General features: G+C 38.3%; 1 protein-coding gene across 1 annotated transcript in view; it reads right to left on the bottom strand.

Annotated features, from left to right (window-relative positions):
* Window positions 1-287: 287 nt before the first annotated feature.
* The window catches only part of LOC121390274 (metal cation symporter ZIP14-like), a 38,081-nt gene continuing 13,042 nt past the window's right edge, over window positions 288-25,326 (bottom strand). Inside the window, exons 4-10 of the mRNA XM_041522055.1 lie at window positions 24,874-25,043; window positions 18,367-18,492; window positions 7,281-7,535; window positions 5,316-5,481; window positions 4,213-4,431; window positions 2,078-2,265; window positions 288-1,326 (exon numbers count right to left, since the gene is read on the bottom strand). Of these exons, the coding sequence (XP_041377989.1) occupies window positions 1,183-1,326; window positions 2,078-2,265; window positions 4,213-4,431; window positions 5,316-5,481; window positions 7,281-7,535; window positions 18,367-18,492; window positions 24,874-25,043 (1,268 nt within the window). The 3' untranslated portion in view covers window positions 288-1,182. The remainder of the gene's footprint in view (window positions 1,327-2,077; window positions 2,266-4,212; window positions 4,432-5,315; window positions 5,482-7,280; window positions 7,536-18,366; window positions 18,493-24,873; window positions 25,044-25,326) is intronic.

Raw genomic sequence — 25,326 nt, forward strand, 5'->3', positions numbered from 1 at the left:
AATAATAATAATAATGGAAATACAAACTGGCTATTGGGTGTAGTAATAATAATAATGGAAATACAAACTGGCTATTGGGCGTAGTAATAATAATAATAATGGAAATACAAACTGGCTATTGGGTGTAGTAATAATAATAATGGAAATACAAACTGGCTATTGGGCGTAGTAATAATAATAATAATGGAAATACAAACTGGCTATTGGGTGTAGTAATAATAATAATGGAAATACAAACTGGCTATTGGGTGTAGTAATAATAATAATAATGGAAATACAAACTGGCTATTGGGTGTAGTAATAATAATAATGGAAATACAAACTGGCTATTGGGCGTAGTAATAATAATAATAATGGAAATACAAACTGGCTATTGGGCGTAGTAATAATAATAATAATGGAAATACAAATGTATAGGTTACCAGGGACCGTGCTTATAAAACGTTTAGAGTCCAGACTCAATCTCAAATGACGTCACACGCATATAACTTGCATGGCGTTGTCATAACATTAGTGTCTCAGACTCTATTAGAGCCAGGTCTGTACTTGGTGGTAACCTGTACATGAGTTACCAAAACCTTGCTTATTTCGGTGCCTGTATTTCTCACCTTTTTACTGCAGTAAGAGGAGACAATAAATAAAACTAAAACAGGTGAATGTTTTTAAAACACACACTTAAATATATTATAATGTAATTGTACCTCAAATAAGACAAATCGAAAATGACATTTTGGATGTAAATAAATACAAAATAAAAGTGTTCTATGAGACCAAATGAACCAGAGATTTGAAAACAACCAGCGACTAATTATTTTGTTCGTTATCGATTTAGAGACATACACAGCCAATTTAGCACAAAGTCATTTTTTTTTTTTTGCCAATAATTTTACCAGGGCTCTTCCTGTACGTTGCCAAATTAACCAATTGGTAATTTTTATACAAAGTGGCTACAACATTTAGTCTTTGTCTTATAAAATATTCCTTAAATTTTAACTACATTTTAATCATTTGCAAGAAAATATTCTGAAAATTGGCTAAACCAAAATTCATTTCAGTGCGAGCCTTGCTTTACCATCCTATATATATTATATAATTGACTACAATGAAGACAAGTGTGTAATATGCAATACCTGTCTAAATGATTTGACAATTGTTGAGTTCCATGTAATACTTAAAATATCATTAAAACTGGATCTCACTACTGTACACTGCCATGACAAGCATTAAGTTAAAGCCAGAAAGAAGTCCAAGATTTTGTAGTATGAATATCGTCATTGTTCCCAACGATTTGTCGTTCGTAATTTCGGCAGCATTCATTTCTGGCATCTAAAGAAAGATAAGAGAAGAAATTAACTAAGTGAAACCGTGTAACAATTACTTCATTATAAAAGCAATCTTGCAAAAGCAAATAATAGTTTATTTAATGAATTGATGAGAGAAAAAGACTCCATCATATGCAGTCATGTGGGATAGAAAAAGTACACCCTTGGTGGTGAAATTTTTTACCTTGTTCCAGGTAAACATTTCCACCAACGAGGGTGTACTTTTTCTATCCTATACGACCTCATAAGAAGAAAGTCTTATTAAAAATATGCCCATTATACATTTTACCATTCATTTATTAAAGCAAGCACATTATTTACATTAAAATCGGTTGACTCATTTGTGAATAATATACAGTGTGATATAGAGAACAGACTTTGTGATAAAAAAAATTCTTATAATACCCAGCCCCATATAAAAGTATGAAAGAAAGACATGTTTTATTTAACGACGTACTCAACACATTTAATTTATGGTTAAGCTCCACACAGGTATTGAGAGAGGAAACCCGCTGTCGACACTTCATGGGCTACTCTTTCCGATTAGCAGCAAGGGATTTTTTTATATGCACCATCCCACAGACAGAGTAGTACATACCACGGCCTTTGATATACCCGTAGTGGTGCACTGACTGGAACGAGAAATAGCCCAATGGGATCGATCCCACACCGACCGCGCATCAAGCGAACACTGTACCACTGGGCTACGCCCCGGCCTATAAAAGTATGAAGATGCAGCATGTACGAATTCTCACCATATCTGCCAGTGATATGTAGAGGAACATTCCGCCGGCCACTCCGAACACGTAGTAATGAGCTCCAGCCATGCCCCCAAGTAGAATACCAAACACCAGGCCCAGGAAACACGTGCAGGCCGACAGGAAGTTGAATAGCAACGCCTTCTTCAGAGACATTCCAGAGTTGAGTAGGATGGCAAAATCTCCTGTAAGAAAACCGTAATACATATTTTATAAGACATCAAAATGATGCAGCTTATGTTTTATGGTCGCCCGGACCCCACTGGCAAGTCAAAATGATGTCAGGGAAGTCAAAATCTTATCTTGTGTCATTCGTCTTAAAACCGGTGAAAAATATAGTCTTAATGTCAAACTGTTTAGGAAATTACCTTTGTTCATTAATATACAAGAATTCTGCGGAATTAAATTCTTGCCTACTATAAACAAAATTGGTGCACTGTAATGAAAATCCCTAAGTGAAACTATAAACCAAGTTTCATTGACTTAGGACTTTAGTTTGTGAGAAACTGATCTAAATGTCAAACTTTAATACAAAATTTGACACCATCATCGCTGTCAGAAAAGGCGAGACAATAATAGGCAATGTAAATAAAAAAATAAAAAATAATAATACATTTTTAAAATAAATAAATAAACAAATAAATAAATAATGTACAAGTGTTAGGAAAACAAAAGAACTTGTGTAATATGAAGGTGAGAAATGAAAGGAGGCATCTTGGGATTCGTTCAAGCTGTGTCAGATCAGTAGAATCCATCACCGTTGTGAGGTATAGATAAGGCAATTCCAACCTAGGCTAAGGTACAACATGTTTTGTGCAAGGGCTGAGGTTTATAGTCCACCTTATGCAATGACATACAAATGTAACAACTTAACAATAAATATAAAATTGAAAATATTAGTTTGTTTAAATATTTTTAAAACAATAATACAACGTGTAAAGGCAAACAGAATTTTGAAAAACATGAGTTATGACGTCAATCGTCGTAAAACGTGAGTTATGACATCATGCGCATGTAGAAATCATCCAGCACCGGGGTGCGTGACAGATGTATCTAGCACTGGGGTGCTTGACAGATTTTGCATGGTGCTAGAAAAATCTGTCTGACCCTAGGGCTAGATTATAAGACTCCATCATATGCGGTCATGTGGGATAGAAAAAGTACACCCTCGGTGGTGAAAATTTCAACCTGGGATGAGGCTTGCCGAGTTCCATGGTCGACATTTTCACCACCGAGGGTGTACTTTTTCTATCCCACATGACCGCATATGATGGAGTCTTTTTCTCTTATTGATTCGGTAAATAAACCATTATTTTACACGAACAGACAAAGATGGCTGAACAAGTCACTTTTTTATTTGACCATTTTGTCATAAATAAACTATTCTATCGTATTTGCCGTGTTTGTTCCATATGTTAAATGAAATTTAACACTACAAATTAACACGAAAGCCTTTAAAATGAAAGTTTTAATAACAAAATATTAATTTAAAACTCTCACGTCACCACCTCACATTAATATGATGTCATATATTACCAACGACGTCATGTTAAACGCAAGCGCGTGATATCCCATGTAAGATAGAAATTTCTTACATGGCTTTCTTTCATGGGATAGCTCTGTTCCATATACCTGAGGATGAGAGAAAAATCTGTCCGACCCGAGGGCTAGACGATTTCTACCTAAGCGTGACGTCATAACGCATGTTTTATGACGATTGACGTCATAACTCATGGTTTTCAAAATTCTATTTGCCATTTCACTTTATATCATTGTTTTCAAAATATTTGAACAAATTAATATTTTCAACGTTATATTTATTGGTAAGTTGAACATTACATATTTATGTCGTTGCATAAGGTGAAATGTATACGAATAGTTCTACAATAAACAGACCATAGCTTACAAAATTAATGTTTTGTTACTGTAATTAAATGGGCAAGAAAAAGAATCAATCACCGTTGTGAGGTATAGATAAGGCAATTCCAACCTTCGGGACAAAATGTGTATGTCTCTCGGGTTGGAATAGCCTTATTTATACGTCACAACGGTGATATATTCTATTAATCTAGCACCGTGCAAAAGCTGGCTAATTCAGTCCAGTGGACAAGAAAACTTAAGATAAACTGTACCGAGTTCATGAGGCAGTTCCTCGCAGAGAACGGCCACCGACACACTGATTCCAGTCAGAATGTTCTCCGTGAACGCCGCTCCGATAGACAAACCGTCGATGAAGTTGTGCAGACCGTCTCCAAATATGATCATCCACGCCACTGGCTTAATGGTTTTCTTTGTCTCACCCAACTCATACCTCACTTCACCACTCATCACCTCTGGTTCTTTTCGTTCTTCTGAAATCAAAAACACACAGCAGACTTACAAATGTGTGTATATATAAATAAAGGGTATGGCATTGTGGACGTGTTCAATAAATTTGTATACATGTGTATCATTAGGCAATAATTTTTATATCAGTATAACATGAACTGCAGGTGTCGCAAGCAAAATTGTTTTTGCTTAACCCATGGCTTGAAATTAACAACAGCACAGATGACAATTGTCGTCGTTAAGATATGAATTGCTGTAGGTTGGGATCATCACCAATGGCACTTTTGTGCCACTGGACACAAATTACTGCCATCGGTAAAACTCCTCAACAATAGCATAATGAATATACTGGTGTATATTATCTGCCAGTATTTAAAATCTGTACATTTGAAATATGTCTACATGCAACAAAATAACCTTTCATTATTTGCTATAAAAGTCACCTTTTAAAAAATTGCCATAGGCAGGCTCAAAATTGCTGTTGGTGGGACATTTTATCCATAGGTGCCATAGGTGAGAAATTCTTAAGTTGAAGCCCTGATAACCCGTTAGTGGGTTACACAAATTATCAAATCTCAGAGGCCTGCATATCAACAGCATATTTTACATGGAATACAAAAAAAAAAAAAAAAAAAAAAAAAAAAATATATTCAGTTCTTGGAAGCCTGACATGACCACTGCATAATCACTGATGGCTGATTTTTTTTTCAATTCATAGAACCCTATGAATAAAGCATCAAGAACGTCTACCGTGTTTGTTGATGCTGTGTTATATATATATATATATATATATATATATATATATATTATATATATATATATATATATTCAGTTCTTAGAAGCCTGACATGACCACTGCATAATCACTGATGGCTGATTTTTTTTTTCAATCATAGAAAAGAATAACTTACACAAGATGTCCTTTCTCCTTCCAATGTCTTCTGATTGCTCCTACTACCGATAGCACCACTGTTATCCTCCAGCAGCTCCTGTCCCGTGCACGTCGAGATGTTCCGCGGCATGCTGTTTGGTTCCTTGTAGATTTTAGCGTTCTCCCCCTCCGGAGTTTCCTTCTTCACAGAGCAAATAATATTTATCAACCCATCAGAACCACCATCCATGTCGTATAATGTCTTGTATATGTATATAACCCTTTTTCAATTTACCATATGAATACAAATTTTAAAATATCCCAGAGATGATCCGAACCATTATTTAAATTGTCTTGTATATTACCTTTTTTTTCAGTTTACGCTGTGAACACAAATTGCAATATCCTGAGATTATCAAAACCATTATCCAAATTGTCAAGTATATGACCTTGTTGCAGTTTACCTGTATAAATCCCACAGAACTATCATCCTAATTGTCTTGTATATGACCTTTTTCAATTTACCAAGTGAATACATACTAACATATCCTGGAGATGATCAGAACCATTATCCAAATTGTCAAGTATATGACCTTTCTTCAGTCTACCATGTGGATACAAATTAAAATATCTCGGAGATTATCTGAACCATTATTCATATTGTCTTGTATATGACCCTTTTTCAGTCTACCATGAGAATGCAAATTAAAATATTCATGAAATTATCTGATCTATCATACTTGTATTTGACCTTTTTTTCAGTTTATGCTGTGAATACAACTTAAAATATTCAAGAGATGACCAGAACTATTTGAGAATACATTTTTGGAGTTTGCATTTATAAAATATATGGAGATGATCACTTGGGAGATTTTTAGCGGGAGGCTAAAGCATGAATTACCAGGTAAAACAATTTATGAGTTGGGGGTAGCTGCAGGCTTCTTAAAGAGGCATTCTTATTACGCGATTAGTCGCACCGACATGTCGCATGCGATCAAATCATAGACTGAGAACACCAAAATCCGAACAACTTTAGTCTTATACGTTCTGATTTTTGTTCGTCGGTGCTCGATAAAGTGTTCGACCCATCGGGTAGTTCGACCGAACCATTTGGTCAACATCGGCTATTTCCATAACATCAATTAGAAAGTTGAATTAGATACATATTATTTTGATAACTGCAAACTTAACTTTTTTATCAAGGTGTTATATAGCAAAATATCAGAGTGAAAGAATTTGTTAGAAATTACTCCGATTGTGTCGTGCAGAAGTCCTTGTCGGTATTAATTGAATGTGTGGTTGCTGAAGTGATGACAGCTGATTAACTCGCCCATTGTTCCATTTAAAACTGTAGACGTATTCAAACAGAGGCCATTTTGTGCACTAATTGTTTGATTGGTATCATGGTTCATCTAACAGGTACCGTAACACTAGTTGTACTTGAAAGATCATTACCGATAGCCGCATAACAAACAACATGACAAGTATGGTAAAGAAAGGATTGCATGGTTATTGTTGCGATTCTCCGATTCATCTATAGCTCGTTCCGCCTAAATAATGAATACGAAGTTTGTACTATCAAACTGCGCAAGCGCAGCAATTGTTGGTCCTTTTCGGTGGTTTTTCATTTGATATTTGATGGATCACCAGTTCAATGGAAATAAAGCTAATAACACAGACGGGACCGACAATTTATTTCGAGCGAAAGCTTATAGTCGACCCTGGGCATGCTCGACCCATCAGCAGTTAATATAAGGGTTTACCGAACAAAAACCTCGGGACTTCGTTTTTGGTTCGAGCGTTGCAGTGTGTTCGATCCTTCCGAGGTTGAGCCAACGAGATTCTACTGTATGTTTGTATATATATATATATATATATATATATATATATATATATATATATATATATATATATATATTCAGTTCTTAGAAGCCTGACATGACCACTGCATAATTACTGATGGCTGAATTTGTTTCCAATTCATACAAAAGAATAACTTACACAAGATGTCCTTTCTCCTTCCAATGTCTTCTGCTTGCTCCTGCTGTCGATAGCATCGATGGAGTCATCACTGGTGTCCTCCATCAGCTCCTTTCCCGTGCACGTCGAGATGTTCCGCGGCATTCTGTTCGGTTCCTTGAAGATTTTAGTGTTCTCCCCCTCCGGAGTTTTCTTCTTCACAGAGCAAATAGCATTCATCAACCCATCAGAACCATCATCCATGTTGTCTTGTATTTGACCTTTCTTCATTTTACGCTGTGAATACAAATTTTTAGATATTCCAAAGGTGATGAGAATCATCATCCAAATTGTCTTGTATATGTATATAACCCGTTTTCAATTTACCATATGAATACAAATTTTAAAATATCCCAGAGATGATCCGAACCATTATTTAAATTGTCTTGTATATGACCTTTTTTTCAGTTTACGCTGTGAACACAAATTACAATATCCTGAGATTATCAAAACCATTATCCAAATTGTCAAGTATATGACCTTGTTGCAGTTTACCTGTATAAATCCCACAGAACTATCATCCTAATTGTCTTGTATATGACCTTTTTCAATTTACCAAGTGAATACATACTAACATATCCCGGAGATGATCAGAACCATTATCCAAATTGTCAAGTATATGACCTTTCTTCAGTCTACTATGTGAATACAAATTAAAATATCCTGGAGATGATCAGAACCATTATCCAAATTGTCAAGTATATGACCTTTCTTCAGTCCACTATGTGAATACAAATTAAAATATTCATGAAATTATCTGACCTATCATACTTGTATTTGACCTTTTTCCAGTTTATGCTGTTAATACAACGTAAAATATTCAAGAGATGACCAGAACCATTTCAGAATACATTTTTGGAGTTTGCATATATAAAATATACAGAGCTGATCACTTGGGAGATTTTTAGCGGGAGGCTAAAGCATCAATTACCAGGTAAACATTTTTATGTGTTGGGGGTAGCTGCAGGCTTCTTAAAGGGGCATTCTTATTACGCGATTAGTCGCACCGACATGTCGCATGCGATCAAATTATGCAGTGAGAACACCTAAATCCGATCAACTTAAGTCTTATACGTTCTGATTTTTGTAGGGCCGTCAAATCATATATATATATATATATCCCGTTGGCTCGAACCCCGTCGGTGCACGAGAAAGTGTTCGACCCATCGGGTAGTTCGACTGAACCATTTGGTCAACATCGGTTATTTCCGTAACATCAATTAGAAAGTTGAATTAGATACATATTATTTTGGTAACTGCAAACTTAAATTTTTTATCAAGGTGTTATATAGCAAAATATCAGAGTGAAAGAATTTGTTAGAAATTACTCCGATTGTGTGATGCAGAAGCCCTTGTCAGTAATAATTAAATGTGTGGTTGCTGAAGTGATGACAGCTGATTAACTCGCCCATTGTTTTACTTAAAACTGTAGACGTATTCAAAGTAACGTTTCACGCAGAGGCCATTTTGTGCACTAATTGTTTGATTGGTATTGATATTTGATGGATCACCAGTTCGAGGGAAATATAGCTAATACGACAGACGGGACCGAATAATTTAGTTCGAGAGAAAGCTTATAGTCGATCCTGGGCGTGCTCGACCCATCATCAGTTAATACAAGGGTTCACCGAACAAAAACCTAGGGACTTCATTTTTGGTTCAAGCGTTGCAGTGTGTTCGATCCTTCCGAGGTCGAGCCAACGAGATTCTACTGTATGTATGTATATATATGGAGTTGGTGTTGTTAATTAACAGTTATAAATCCTTGTAAAAGAAAAGACATCAGTGACATATCAATAATTTTATTTTATTTAACTTCCCTTACCTGCAAGCAAATCAATTACTGAGTTAGCCATGGCGATGACTACAAAAACAGTTCTTATCGAACACACAACTTTTATTTCTTATTTTCTTTCTTTCAATAATATTCAATTCTGTTAACATTTAAACTGCATATATACAACAACAAATATATATATATATATATATATATATATATATATATATATATATCAGAGATGGGGTAATCGTAATCAGTAATTGTAATCGATTACATGTTTTCATGTAATCGCAATCGTAATCGATTACATTGTTTGAGAATGTCATGTAATCGCAATCGTAATCGATTACATTGCTAATGTAATTGTAATCAGCGATTACTTTCATGATTATTCATAATTATTGGCTAAACTTGCTAAGAGGAAGGTAACTTAAATACCTAACATATTTTAATAATACACAACTAAAACACATAAATACATAAATATAACACTAGGGTTTCGAACACGCCCATTCCGAGTCCGACCTCCGGTAAGATCGGTGGCCTGACTCGGGAGGGGGGGTTAGAGTTGAAATTGGGCAGAATTTTTCTACTGGGATGTATGCGGCCATTGGAACTGATTGAACGCTGGAACGCTTCTCGTTTCGACAGCCTGCACCACCAGGTTGGATTCTTTTTTAGCGAGATTCCTTGTCTCCACGTCATTTCCCCGGCTGAGTATGTCGACTTGTTTTTTCGTGACTCGTATGACGGCCATTCTGCAGAACGCCACGGTTGTTCGCGTTTAGTCTCTACATGTCCGAGCCTGTCCTAGCAGCACTGGAAGATTTACCACCCCACTCTAAGAAGAAATAGGAAGCGGCCCCTACTACTCTTTTCTAGACTTTACTTTGCTTTATAGTGATACCATCTCGTATCATCGGGAGTCGGGCCCGTCCGCACCACTATACCAACCCATGACGACTGGACTATACCCTAGTCTGATACTCTCTCCGGCTTCTCAAGATCTGTATTTCAGCACAGCACTACACCTTCAACCTCTAATGACTGTCAATATAGTGGTTTTCTTGACGGGATGCAACCCATCTCGTCCCTATAAGCTGTGCACTCAAACGGCCTTAACGAGGCCACTCACGTGGACATATCGATCGGACTTTAAACTGTTAGATCTGCGTACAAAATTTTATGTCGAAATTGAATTTTTTTTTTTTTTAATTATTATTATTAAATAGTCCGATCCTCTCTTCTTTCTCTCATTTAATTTTGGACTGTCCTTCTAAAATGCTCCAAATTATATAAATATTCAGCTGAGCAGTCAATTCTTTTTATTTTTGGTTTGTAACTTTTTTTTCTTTTTTTTAAAATTTATTCTATTAACTTTTTTTTACTAATTGCTATTTTCAAAATTCTGCCCATTTTCAACTCTAAACATCCCCCCCCCCCTTCCCTCCCGAGTCAGGCCACCGATCTTACCGGAGGTCGGACTCGGAATGGGCGTGTTCGAAACCCTAGTGGTATATGGGCACGTTAAACTAGTTATCATCAGCAGCAGCATCTAATTTCAATTCCTTTTCGTCGCAATTGTACTAAAGACTTACCAAACACTCTGTGGCTTCAGCGGGTAATATTAATAAGTAAAGTATGCCCGGGGGCATTTAATAATGAACTTCTTCTCTAAACACTTGGCAAAAAGTTATTTATTCTGGACAAGTAGTGACTTGTTGGAATTTTTCACTGATAGTGCGGGAGGGAAAACAAAAAAGAGATTTGGAGTTTCGCTTCACTTTCATTACACTGTCATTGGGCATATGGGTCTTGGAGTCTACGGAATGGTGGAAAAATGGGGTTATGCTTCAAAACATAAAAAGTGATTTTTGGAACTCTTCCCAGGGGTTGTTGCAAACGAACAAAAAGTTGCTACCCACATTGACATTTGAGGGTACAATAAGTATGTAAATGGCTGCAGATGACATTAATAATTAAAATGGCAGTTGTTGTGATCAATAAGAAAACGTCTAAATGTGCCATGGTAATGACATTAATAAGGAAATTGGTCCTGATAACTTTGCGAAAGAACATTTTGTTAAAAGCCGTACACATTGCTGGGAAACAGAATTTAATAGCAGTTGCTATTTCTGGTTGTCAGTGGGGCAAGTTCCGGAACCTGACACCAGTAGCAGACTTGATTCCCGCCAAGATACCTCCACAGGTGTGGCAGCTTTGACAGCAGAGGCAAATAGGCTTTTAAAAAATTATATGGCAAGTCAGACATGGAACACCTACAAAACTGCAGAGAAACGGCTAGCAAAGTTTAGACTGCAACTTAAGTTGTCTCCATTATGGCCAGTGCCTTTAGAATACTTAATCCACTTTATTGCTTGTCTGTCTCTAGAACAATTATCACCATCCACCGTTCGAACCTACATTAGCAGATTAAGTAACTGGCATAGATTAAATGGGTATGGGGACCCGACAAAGCACTTTGTAATTTCAAAGCTCCTAGAGGGATTTAGTAGGGGGAATATTAGACTGGATGTACGAAGCCCCATCACTTTGCCAGTCTTAGAGAAGATAGTGGCAGCATTATCACATGTTTGTTCGTCTCAGTTCGAGACTGAGCTCTTTGCAACAGCTTTTAAGATGGACTTTTTTCCATTCCTACGTGTGGGGGAAATAACATCTGCTGCACGAGGTGACACTTCAAACAGGGCTGTTGGGGTACATGATGTTAGTTTAATTTTCAGATTGGGGGAACAACTGCCATATCAGGTAAAGCTTCTCATAAGAAAATCTAAGAATGACCAAAGGAGTAACGGCTATTTACTGTACTAACATACAAAGAACATCTGTGTTCGGGGGGTGTTCACAAGTGAGAACATCGTTCTCCAGTTCTGGGGGTATCTGTAACAAAATACCAGGAACAGATTTGAAGGACAAGACAGTTTATACCGGTTCTCCCCAGTTGCTGACCCAAGAGCAATGGGGTTAAAGCTGTGGGGCCGTACAGGCGGTTTCCACATATGTATAAGTGTAAAATGGTATGGGAATAGGGGAATGCGGTGGTCGCAGTTAGATCATTTTCTTTGGGTGAGTTACAATCCATCAAACCAGGCACCTGGAGGTTCCATGATTTTGCAGACTGGGTACAAAATTTTAAAATGTCGAAATTGAATTTTTAATTAGATTTTATTTTGGGTAAGTTAAATATCCGAACCTCTCTTCTTTTCTCTCATTTAACAACTGGGTCCTTAAAATTCAGGATATTACTTGTTCAGTTTTGCGACTGAGGTCACTACTCCCCTCTGTAAGGATCATTTGGTCGAATATGTTGCCGCGCCTCTACTGGCATGGAGCGGAACATCAAAAGCAGGTAGACAAAGCTCAGAAAAGGGTAAACAGTGCAGTGAAAGCACTGGTCCTTGCAGAGGGGGGGGGGGGGAGCAGTTATTGGGAACCCTGCTTTGACTGTTATAGAGGTGGAGTTATTCAGGAATGATGGAGTGCATCTGTCGAGCAAAGGAAATGTGGTGTACCTGGATGGAATGCAGGGTGCCATGGAAGCGTTTTTTTTTAGGGAGAGGGGGGACTGGGGGTCCAAAACTGAGCTATTGAGGGTATGGGTGGAGTGGATATAGATTCACTCCTGTGGCAGGACCCTCGGGGGACCAGGGTTAGGTCCTACCTACTGGACAGTAGGGGGACAGGTCAATATAACGGATTCACTCGAGTCTGTTTGAGGGATCCGCTCCACCTTCGGGGACGAAGGGGAGTTTCAGCCCACCTACGATTGCTGATTGGGCAGGTAAAGATTGGGATTGGCTCGCTGACGCTTGACCTTTGGGGGCTGAAGGCGAGTTTAGCCCACAAACGATTGCCGGGGGGCAGGTTCTGGGGTAGGTTATATAGGGAAGTCAAAAAATAATTGGGAACCTTGGCTCGCTGACTTGACCACATACTCTCTCGTGAGGGCAATCAGTATGTTTAACAGGGGGTTCCGGACATTATAGGTAATCAAAATAGCTCAGCGGCCAGGGTTTACAAAAAAAAGGGGTTAAGGGGTTGGGGGGTGTTTCACCTGTACATAAAGTAAATATGAGGGCAGGTAATATGTAGTAGGTAACATGTATATATTAAATTGAAGTCTGTAATAAATATGTGATATGATTCCTTGTTATGTATTTTATCTCGACATTAAAATATAAACAGTTCTGATAAAAATTCCCGAAAGCTGATTATAATGGATGTTCAACGAAACGCGGCGCTTCTAATGATATCAAAATAAACACACTCAGACCAAGATATTTGTAATTTTCACCGATACAATTGGATCCTTATAATATGGCACAAAACAAACTAGCAACACTGTTTAATTGATGTATGTAGGTATAAATGTGTAATTTAATAAAACCATGACTGCAAATCGGATACATTGTTTAATACAGATATATTAAGGAGAAAGTTTACAAATGCAAGCCAGAAAAGGTAATAAGCAAGAAATTGTTACAAGTGACAAGCAAAACATATACTGGATATGACATTTTAATAAGTAATTATTTTTTAAATGCAAATCTGATCTATTTTCATTATTAAATTATTTTGTATAATATATTATTTACCAGTTATGATGTACTGTAAAACAGGTATTATTTATGTGTACGTAATGTTTGCATTTTTTTTTTTAGCAATTTGAATTTGACAGCAGAAATTATACTAAGTGAATAATTACTAACAAAATAAAACTATAAATATAAACAATTTAAAAAAAACACCTAGTCAGTGGTAATATATTCAAGTCACAAATTTGAAGAACTTTAGTAAACATCACAATCAGTAGCAGTTACAGGTAGTACTAAACCAAATAACTTCCGGCTGGGTCAAAGTTCAAGGTGCACCCAACTTTTGATAGAGAAGTGAACATGTGATTGGTGATAAATGTGAGTGTGTTGGTTGTAAAAAGAAATAGTTTCATCTGGGCCAAAAATGTATACAATTTTATTTCATCTAGTACCACTGTGTCAAGTAGCCTTGTGCTTGAAACATGTATGGGGTACCTGTAAAAAAAAAAGTACTCGAATTTTGTGCGGAACTAGGACTGGGTAGTCATAGACGCTACCCGTTATCTCAGAAATTATCAGCTTGACCCCCATTTTTTTCTGACTCACTTAAAGGTGAGGGGTGGTAGTATTTATATCTGTAGCGCTAAGTCGATTGATACGCTGCAGGTAGGAGTTTTAGCCACATGTGTTACTATTGTCGTCTATGGGATTTGATTTGGTAGTATACACCCTACAGTAATCACAGAATGAGATTTGTTTGTGTTCCAATAAGGAAATAGGCACCCATTTTAAAATTAGTACAAAATGCCATTTTCAACCGGCCAATCAAAATCAAAGGTGTGTTTGGCTTTTGAGAATTTAGGTACGAGATGAATCATTAAAAAATGTGTTTTGTTTAACGACACCACAAGAGCACATTGATTAATTAATCATCGGCTATTGGATGTCAAGCATTTGATAATTCTGACTCAAAGTCAATAAGAGGAAACCCGCTACATTTTTTTCAAATGCAGCAAGGGATCTTTTACATGCACTTTCCCACAGACAGGAAAGCACAAACCACGGCTTTGACCAGTTGTGGTGCACTGGTTGGAATGAGAAAAACACAATCAGTCGAATGGATCCACTGAGGTGGTTCGATACTGCAACACAAGCACCTCGAGTGAGCACTCAACCAAGTGAGCTAAATCCCGCCCCATGCATAATGATTAAGAACTGGTGTTATTATTAAAAACATTAAAACAACATTACTAGTACGAGTGTGTTTTATTTCACACTCGAGGGAGGAAAGTTAAAGTTTGTTTCGTTTAACGACACCACTAGAGCACATTGGTTTATTATTCATCGGCTATTGGCTGTCAGACATTCGTTAATTTTTACATATAGTCTTTGAAAGGAAACCCGCTACATTTTTCCATTAGTAGCAAGATAACTTTTATAAGCACACAGACAGGATAGCACATACCACAGATTTTGCTATACCAGTCATGGTGAACTGACTGGAATGAGAAATGGGTCCAGGGACGGGGATCGATCTCAGATTGGCTGCACATCAAGTAAGTGCTTTATCACTGGGCTACGTCCCGCCCCTCACTTGCAGGAGGATTAATTAAAGTACATCTCGGATTACATTCATTTCTTGCACATGTGCTATATGGTAAGCTGAAGGACAAAACACTACATATGAGATATTGGTCGAATCACTCTGATACAGATTTTAGTAGGTGTATCAGAATATGGATTTACACACAAAATAAAACGACAGCTGTAATTTCTAAATCGTAAACATTTACTCTCACGAATAATACTCGTTACACAGTAATCAGATCTTACAGTACCACTAGCTAATGTGAGAGAAAACGAAATTCACCTTAAAACTGTTACATCAAGTGTACTATGAACACTATGTTTAGTCATCAGAAAGTAGATTATTAGGAGTCGAACAAACACAACAGATCATGTGTTAAATAATCACACAAGAGTATAAGTAGCCTATGTATACCTGACGGATAAATATAGCATATTAAGGAGTGGCCATTAGAAGTATTAGTGGTTATACTGTGGTTAGTAATTAGATATTATTCTTCATCAATTATACCACTGTAATTTCAGGTGTATGTCTGCTTTTCTTCAAATAAAGTTAAAGTTAAGTTTGTTTTGTTGAACGAAACCACTAGAGCACATGATTTGTTAATCATCAGCTATTGGAAGGAAGGAAATGTTTTATTTAACGACACACTCAACACATTTTATTTACGGTTATATGGCATCAGACATATGGTTAAGGACCACACAGATATTGAGAGAGGAAACTCGCTGTCGCCACTTCATGGGCTACTCTTTTCGATTAGCAGCAAGGGATCTTTTATATGCACCATCCCATAGAGAGGACAGCACATACAATGACCTTTGGTGTGCCAGTTATGGTGCATTGGCTGGAACAAGAAATAGCCCAATGAGTCATGCAGAAAGATAATGACAGTTATTTCCAGATCATTCATATCCCTTCCAATTCTGAAGAACTGCCAAGTTGTACGACTTTTTGAACTTCACGTGACTAACAAATGAAAATATGTGAGTCATTTGTAGTGAAGTCAACATGATTGACTATAATCGAAAATTGATCCGTTGGGCCCCACCAATGTGAAGTATCTATAATCTATTGCCACAGAATATGCTTTCTGTAATCGTTCATAAATTTTAGACGATACAATAGATGTTATTTTCATTTTTATTTATTTTATTTTATTTGGGGGGGGGGGGGGGGGGGGGGGTAGATTTGCTTTCATGTATGTGTAAAGAAAGCAGATATTCAGGCCATAAGATTTCAAACTTTATGGGAAACACTTTTTCGGTTCCGTGCCTTGTAATCATGGGAACCAATTGGAAACTGTTTATATTATTTTTGTTGAATAGTTGTACTCTATATAATAATATTGGGAAAAGAAATTTCTGTTCCATGATTTTACCGACATGATACTGGAAACAATTGTTACCTTGAAATCTGAAGGTCCGATATTGAAGGTAAAATTTACAATTTGTAGAAAACTTGGAGCATTTTATGTTTTCATGAATACTTAACCTGACCTCAAACTAATGGTATTTTCTACCTATGGTAGTATACTGGTCTTAACATCCCAACAGCCAGTGAGATGGCTTGATATCTTTCAATGAGTTTTCTGCTTCCTGTTCCAGTCACGTGATTGAGGCTTCCTTCTTTCTCATGAGCGAAAATGCCATTAATTTGAGGTCAGGTCAAGTTGTCAAGAAATGTAGGGTTTATCCCGGTGAACACAACACAGGTGCATAGTTCTAGTAATTGAAATGGGGTTTTTTTTATTTTTTTTCTTTTTAAGTTCATATACTTCAACAATTGTATAATCGGAAGTTGATCAGATGGTACAAACTGAATGCAACCGATGACTGATCATGAAATTCCAACCGATTTCCAAAACTAGTCATTTGTAGTTCAAAAGTTGTCATGGGCAGTGCTTCAAAGTTATGATGGAGATATTAGAAGTGATGATGCCAGTGAACATTAAAACTTCTGTTTCACAAAAATAAGCTGGTCATTCTGTCCCCTGTAACACATAATATATACTGGATATAAAAAAAACAATAAAAATAAAATAAAATAATATCAATAATTTAAATAGTGTCAAACTTCACCCACCTAAAATACTAAAAGGTTGGGGTTTTTTTAGACAGGTGGTTGCTCAACACAGGTCAGATTGTTTTGTTATATTTATTAGATAATTTGGGAGATGTGTTTGATAGCCTCTTACAAGCAGCTGCTTAATACAGGTGGCTGCATGAACATGGCTGTCTGTGTATGCATATTAATTGCATATTCGGGTTGTAGTTTGGCATCTTGTTAAAATAAAACTATTCTTCCAATATCAAGTATATCACTGGTTTGGGGGGGGGGGGGGGGATATTGGAGCGTGGGAACGACTCTCATGTTAGCTAATGTTTTTTAGTTAATTCTTAATTTTTACAGTTTGTTTCTTTAGTCATAAAATGGACCTACATGTTGTTTACTACAAAAATGAACACTTGTAAAAACAATTCTGGTAAAGCCAATGTCAATAGTTAGTTTTTCTTTTAAAAAACACCACTAGAGCACATTCATTTGTTAATCACCGGCTATTGGATGTCAAACATTTGTTCATTTTTTACATACAGTTTTCGAGAGAAAACAGGCTACACTTTTCCACTAGTAGCAAGGGATCTTTGATATGCACCATCCTACAGACAGGATAACACATACCACGACCTTTGATATGCACCATCCTACAGACAGGATATCACATACCACGGCCTTTGATATGCACCATCCTACAGACAGGATATCACATACCACGGCCTTTGATATGCACCATCCTACAGACAGGATAGCACATACCACAGCCTTTGATATGCACCATCCTACAGACAGGATAGCACATACCACGGCCTTTGATATGCACCTTCCTACAGACAGGATAGCACATAGCACGGCCTTTTATATGCACCATCCTACAGACAGAATAGCACATACCACGGCCTTTGGTATGCCCACTATGGGCCCACTAACGGGGATCGATCTCAGACCGACTGCACATCAGACAAGCACTTTACCAATTATGTCAATAGAGAACATACTACATGTAGTTCATGCAAGAAAAATAATTTCCACCAACATGCAACATGTCAAAAAACAAACAACCAACAACAACAACAAAGAACTCACCTCTCTCCAAGTGACGAGGATGCGCATGATTCGCTCGGTCAGATAGAAGAGATAGATTCCTCCCATGATGGCCGTAGCCTTCCAAATGTAACCCATGTGGTCATCCTGACCAACCAGACCAAATGCCTGTTTAAAAATAACATTACAAACATATAAACTGTTAAAGACTGCTTTAATGGGAAATAATCAAATTTTGACAGAAATTAATACATGTAAACTATATGGTATTTGGATTCATGTTGGTTTCTACAGCTGTGGTGAAGTGCAAATTCATTGCTGCTAATCAGTAATACCTAGTACCTGTGTAGATGTAATTTACAAATGTATTGGAATCTCTAAACCAATAAGCAGGGGTGGCAGAGTGTAAAAAATAGTGGTACGGCTTGAGGTTGCCAGAGGCAACCGTGCCGAGTGTTCGAAGGATGCGAATATTTTAGCGGATATACTAAATTTAAAAAATGTGGTATGGCCATGGTCATACCGGCCGTACCGTCTGCGCCGCCCCTGATTAAGTGATGCAGTTGCACTATGTTAAAAACCTAAAACTGACTTGAAAAACAGGCTTCCGAAAATTGCAAGAATCATGAATTCATGTGTTTTCTTAGCCCGAGTACTCTGACTGTAAGAGAGCTAGACGGACATTTGGACATAAACACGCTCTCATTACAGTCAGAGACAAAGCTATGTATTTTTTTGGCAATTGCCAACAACCAAAAAGTTGTCAAAGATTTCCGCTCTAATACCACAACAATCCTATGTTTGACGTCAAATGCATTTACATCGACCATTTTCGAGTTACTTGATTAAAAAAAAATCAGATATCAATCACTAATACACACACTACAGAAAGAAACCCGACAGCACCCACATTCAGCTAAGCTTCGGCAAACTCCGGACAGCAGAATTCTAAGTTCGCCGACCTATATCGTGACGTTGCGTCACATGATCGCCCACTCAGCCATTCCGTCTTCCAGGGGCCGTCTCAAAACGACAAATGCCCGACAATCACAAAAAAAGTTTGTTTTGTGTAACGACACCACTAGAGCACATTGATTCATTAATCATCGGCTATTGGATGTCAAATATTTGGTAATTTTATCATAGTGTTAGAGAGGAAATCCGCTACATTTTATCATTAATAGCAAGTGATCTAGCAAGCACATACCACGGCCTTTGATATACCATTCGTGGTGCACTGGGTGAAGCGAGAAATAGGGCAATGGACCCACCGACGGGGATCGATCCCAGACCGACAACACATCCATTGAGCGCTTTACCACAGGGCTGTGGACAATCACCAAAGCGACAGAGTGGTACACGCGCGCGCGCACACACACACACACAGAAACAATATTACATTCACGTTTTCTCAAGGTCAAAAAAGTATTTTATCTACGAGTCGTATGCCTGTTTGGCATGTGTACCACTCTGGCATATCAAAGGCCGTTGTTTGTGCTATCCTGTCTGTGGGATATGCATAGGCCTGTAAAGATCACTTGCTACTAATGATAAAATGTAGCGGGTTTCCTCTCTAAAACTGATAAAATTACCAAATATTTGACATTGTTGTGGTATTAGAGCGGAAATCTTTGACAACTTTTTGGTTGTCGGCAATTGCCAAAAAAATACATAGCTTGGTCTCTGACTGTAATGAGAGCGTGTTTATGTCCAAATGTCCGTCTAGCTCTCTTACAGTCAGAGTACTCGGGCTAGTGTTTTCTATGCAGAATGCTCACACATTGTGTAATAAGTTTTTTCAAATGTGAATTACCTTTAAGACATCATATACACAGTTCTAATAGGTTATGTACAATGAAATGGATTACCTTAAATATTTTAGGCATAACTCGTATATGGTCTAGGACTCAATAATTTGAAAGCTTTTTGTCATATGGCAGTGTTGAGCCAGCTGTGTGTAAACCCATACCTTTTGCAGCAAATAAACACAAGATGAAAACCAAAAATTATCCTTTCAACCAACAGCAAACAATTGTTATCCAGTGGCGAAAAACTGGCATCGGTAATTCGTATCACTACCACGGCAATTCTTATCACTGCCAAGGCAATTCATATCACTGCCATGGCAATTCATATCACTGCCACGGCAATTCATATCCACTGCCATGGCAATTCATATCACTGCCAAGGCAATTCATATCACTGCCAAGGCAATTCATATCCACTGCCATGGCAATTCATATCACTGCCATGGCAATTCATATCACTGCCAAGGCAATTCATATCACTTCATATCATGGCAATTCATATCACTGCCATGGCAATTCATATCACTGCCATGGCAATTCATATCACTGCCAAATTCATATCACTGCTGGCCATATCGACTGGGCAATTCATATCACTGCCATGGCAATTCATATCACTGCCATGGCAATTCATATCACTGCCATGGCAATTCATATCACTGCCATGGCAATTCATATCACTGCCATGGCAATTCATATCACTGCCAAGGCAATTCATATCACTGCCATGGCAATTCATATCACTGCCAATTCATATCACTGCAAATTCATTCATATCACTGCCATGGCAATTCATATCGGCAATTCATATCATATCACTGCCATGGCAATTCATATCACTGCCACGGCAATTCATATCACTGCCAAGGCAATTCATATCACTGCCATGGCAATTCATATCACTGCCATGGCAATTCATATCACTGCCATGGCAATTCATATCACTGCCATGTCAATTCATATCACTGCCACGGCAATTCATATCACTGCCATAGCAATTCATATCACTGCCATGGCAATTCATATCACTGCCACGGCAATTCATATCACTGCCATGGCAATTCATATCACTGCACTGCCATGCCACGGCAATTCATATCAATGTTATCACTGCAAATTCATATCACTGCCATGGCAATTCATATCACTGCCATGGCAATTCATATCACTGCCATGGCAATTCATATCACTGCCAAGGCAATTCATATCACTGCGCAATTCATATCACTGCCACGGCAATTCATATCACTGCCATGGCAATTCATATCACTGCCATGACAATTCATATCCATTGCCAAGTCAATTCATATCACTGCCACGGCAATTCATATCACTGCCATAGCAATTCATATCACTGCTATGGCAATTCATATCACTGCCATGGCAATTCATATCACTGCCATGGCAATTCATATATCATATCACTGCCATGGCAATTCATATCACTGCCACGGCAATATCACTGCCATCATATCACTGCCATGGCAATTCATATCACTGCCATGGCAATTCATATCACTGCCATGGCAATTCATATCACTGCCATGGCAATTCATATCACTGCCATGGCAATTCATATCACTGCCATGGCAATTCATATCACTGCCATGGCAATTCATATCACTGCCATGTCAATTCTTATCACTGCCATAGCAATTCATATCACTGCCACTTCATATCATGCCATATGGCAATTCATATCACTGCCATATCACTGCAAATTCATATCACTGCCATAGCAATTCATATCACTGCCATGCAATTCATATCCAATGCCAAGGCAATTCATATCACTGCCATGGCAATTCATATCACCATGCAATTCATATCAATGGCAATTCATATACTGCCATGGCAATTCATATCACTGCCATGGCAATTCATATCACTGCCACGGCAATTCATATCACTGCCATGGCAATTCATATCACTGCCATGGCAATTCATATCACTGCCATGGCAATTCATATGGCAATTCATATCTGCCATGGCAATTCATATCACTGCCACGGCAATTCATATCACTGCCATGGCAATTCATATCACTGCCATGGCAATTCATATCACTGCCATGGCAATTCATATCCACTGCCATGGCAATTCATATCACTGCCATGGCAATTCATATCACTGCCATGGCAATTCATATCACTGCCATGGCAATTCATATCACTGCCACGGCAATTCATATCACTGCCATAGTAATTCATATCACTGCCATGTCAATTCATATCACTGCCATGGCAATTCATATCACTGCCATGGCAATTCATATCACTGCCATGGCAATTCATATCACTGCCATGGCAATTCATATCCACTGCCATGGCAATTCATATCACTGCCATGGCAATTCATATCACTATCCAATTCATATCACTGCCATGCCATATCCACTGCCAATTCATATCACTGCCATGGCAATTCATATCACTGCCATGGCAATTCATATCACTGCCATGGCAATTCATATCACTGCCATGGCAATTCATATCACTGCCATGGCAATTCATATCGATGTTATGGCAATTCATATCACTGCCACGGCAATTCATATCACTGCCATGGCAATTCATATCACTGCCATGGCAATTCATATCACTGCCATGGCAATTCATATCACTGCCATGGCAATTCATATCACTGCCATGGCAATTCATATCACTGCCATGGCAATTCATATCACTGCCATGGCAATTCATATCACTGCCACTGGCAATTCATATCAATTCATATCACTGCCATGGCAATTCATATCACTGCCATGGCAATTCATATCACTGCCATGGCAATTCATATCACTGCCATGGCAATTCATATCACTGCCATGGCAATTCATATCACTGCCACAGCAATTCATATCACTGCCATGGCAATTCATATCACTGCCATGGCAATTCATATCACTGCCATGGCAATTCATATCACTGCCATGGCAATTCATATCACTGTCACGGCAATTCATATCACTGCCATGGCAATTCATATCACTGCCATGGCAATTCATATCACTGCTATTGCAATTCATATCACTGCCATGGCAATTCATATCACTGCTATGGCAATTCATATCACTGCCACTGCCATGGCAATTCATATCACTGCCAAGGCAATTCATATCCACTGCCATGGCAATTCATATCCACTGCCACGGCAATTCATATCACTGCCATGGCAATTCATATCACTGCCACGGCAATTCATATCACTGCCATGGCAATTCATATCACTGCCATGGCAATTCATATCACTGCCATGGCAATTCATATCACTGCCACGGCAATTCATATCACTGCCATGGCAATTCATATCACTGCCATGGCAATTCATATCACTGCCATGGCAATTCATATCACTGCCATGGCAATTCATATCACTGCCACGGCAATTCATATCACTGCCATGGCAATTCATATCCACTGCCATGGCAATTCATATCCACTGCCATATCAATTCATATCACTGCCATGGCAATTCATATCCACTGCCATGACAATTCATATCACTGCCATGGCAATTCATATCACTGCCATAGCAATTCATATCACTGCCATGGCAATTCATATCACTGCCATGGCAATTCATATCACTGCCATGGCAATTCATATCACTGCCATGGCAATTCATATCACTGCCATGGCAATTCATATCACTGCTATGGCAATTCATATCACTGCCATGGCAATTCATATCACTGCTATGGCAATGGCAATTCATATCACTGCCATGGCAATTCATATCACTGCCATGGCAATTCATATCACTGCCATGGCAATTCATATCACTGCCATGGCAATTCATATCACTGCCATGGCAATTCATATCACTGCCATGGCAATTCATATCACTGCCATGGCAATTCATATCACTGCTATGGCAATTCATATCCACTGCCAAGGCAATTCATATCACTGCTATGGCGATTCATATCAATGCTATGGCAATTCATATCCACTGCCATGGCAATTCATATCCACTGCCACGGCGATTCATATCACTGCCATGGCAATTCTATCACTGCCACGGCAATTCATATCACTGCCACGGCAATTCATATCACTGCCATTGCAATTCATATCCACTGCTATGGCAATTCATATCACTGCCATAGCAATTCATATCATTGCCGCGGCAATTCATATCACTGCCACGGCAATTCATATCACTGCCACGGCAATTCATATCACTGCCATGGCAATTCATATCCACTGCTATGGCAATTCATATCCACTGCTATGGCAATTCATATCGCTGCCATGGCAATTCATATCACTGTTATGGCAATTGCTGTCAGTACTGCCATTAAGTTCTATACCCATGGTTTACGTTACATTCCCTGGGTCAGTTCCGTAACTACCATGCATTACTACCGTATGCATTTAGCATTAAGATCGTTTGGTGGAATGGGGCCCTGAAATGCAAGCCTGAAGTACTGACCAACAGCAGATCATATCACTGCTATGGCTACCTGAAATGCAAGCCTGAAGTACTGACCAACAGCAGATCATATCACTGCTATGGCTACCTGAAATGCAAGCCTGAAGTACTGACCAACAGCAGATCATATCCTGCTATGGCTACCTGAAATGCAAGTCTGAAGTACTGACCAACAGCAGATCATATCACTGCTATGGCTACCTGAAATGCAAGCCTGAAGTACTGACCAACAGCAGATCATATCACTGCTATGGCAATTGCTACTGGTGCTGCCATTAACTTCGAACCTGAAATAGTGATTTACCTCTGGTATAAGAAACAAGAGTCCACTTCCAGCCAGACTGCCCACAGCTAACGCCACCATGTAGACGAGGACGAGACGATAGATGGATCTCTTCATACACGGCAAGACGATCACCCCAATCAGGGAACACAAGCTGATCACCGTCACAAACAGAAAACCGAAACCCCACACTGAAAAAACAACAACACTGACTGATGATCACCCAATCAGTGAGCACACGACAATCAATGTCACAAACAGAAGACCAAATTCCACACTGGTATATCAAAGGCTGTTTGTGTAAGGTATATCAAAGGCATTTGCTATCCTGTCTGTGGGATTGTGTATATAAAAGATCCCCTGCTAGTAATTGAAAAAATGTAGGTTTCCTCTCTAAGACTATATGTCAGAATTACCAAATTTTTGACAGCCAATAGCCAATGATTAATAAATCAATGTCGTCTAGTGGTGTCA

Source organism: Gigantopelta aegis, chromosome 15 (genome assembly GCF_016097555.1).
Source record: "Gigantopelta aegis isolate Gae_Host chromosome 15, Gae_host_genome, whole genome shotgun sequence".
Lineage (NCBI taxonomy): Eukaryota > Metazoa > Mollusca > Gastropoda > Neomphalida > Peltospiridae > Gigantopelta > Gigantopelta aegis.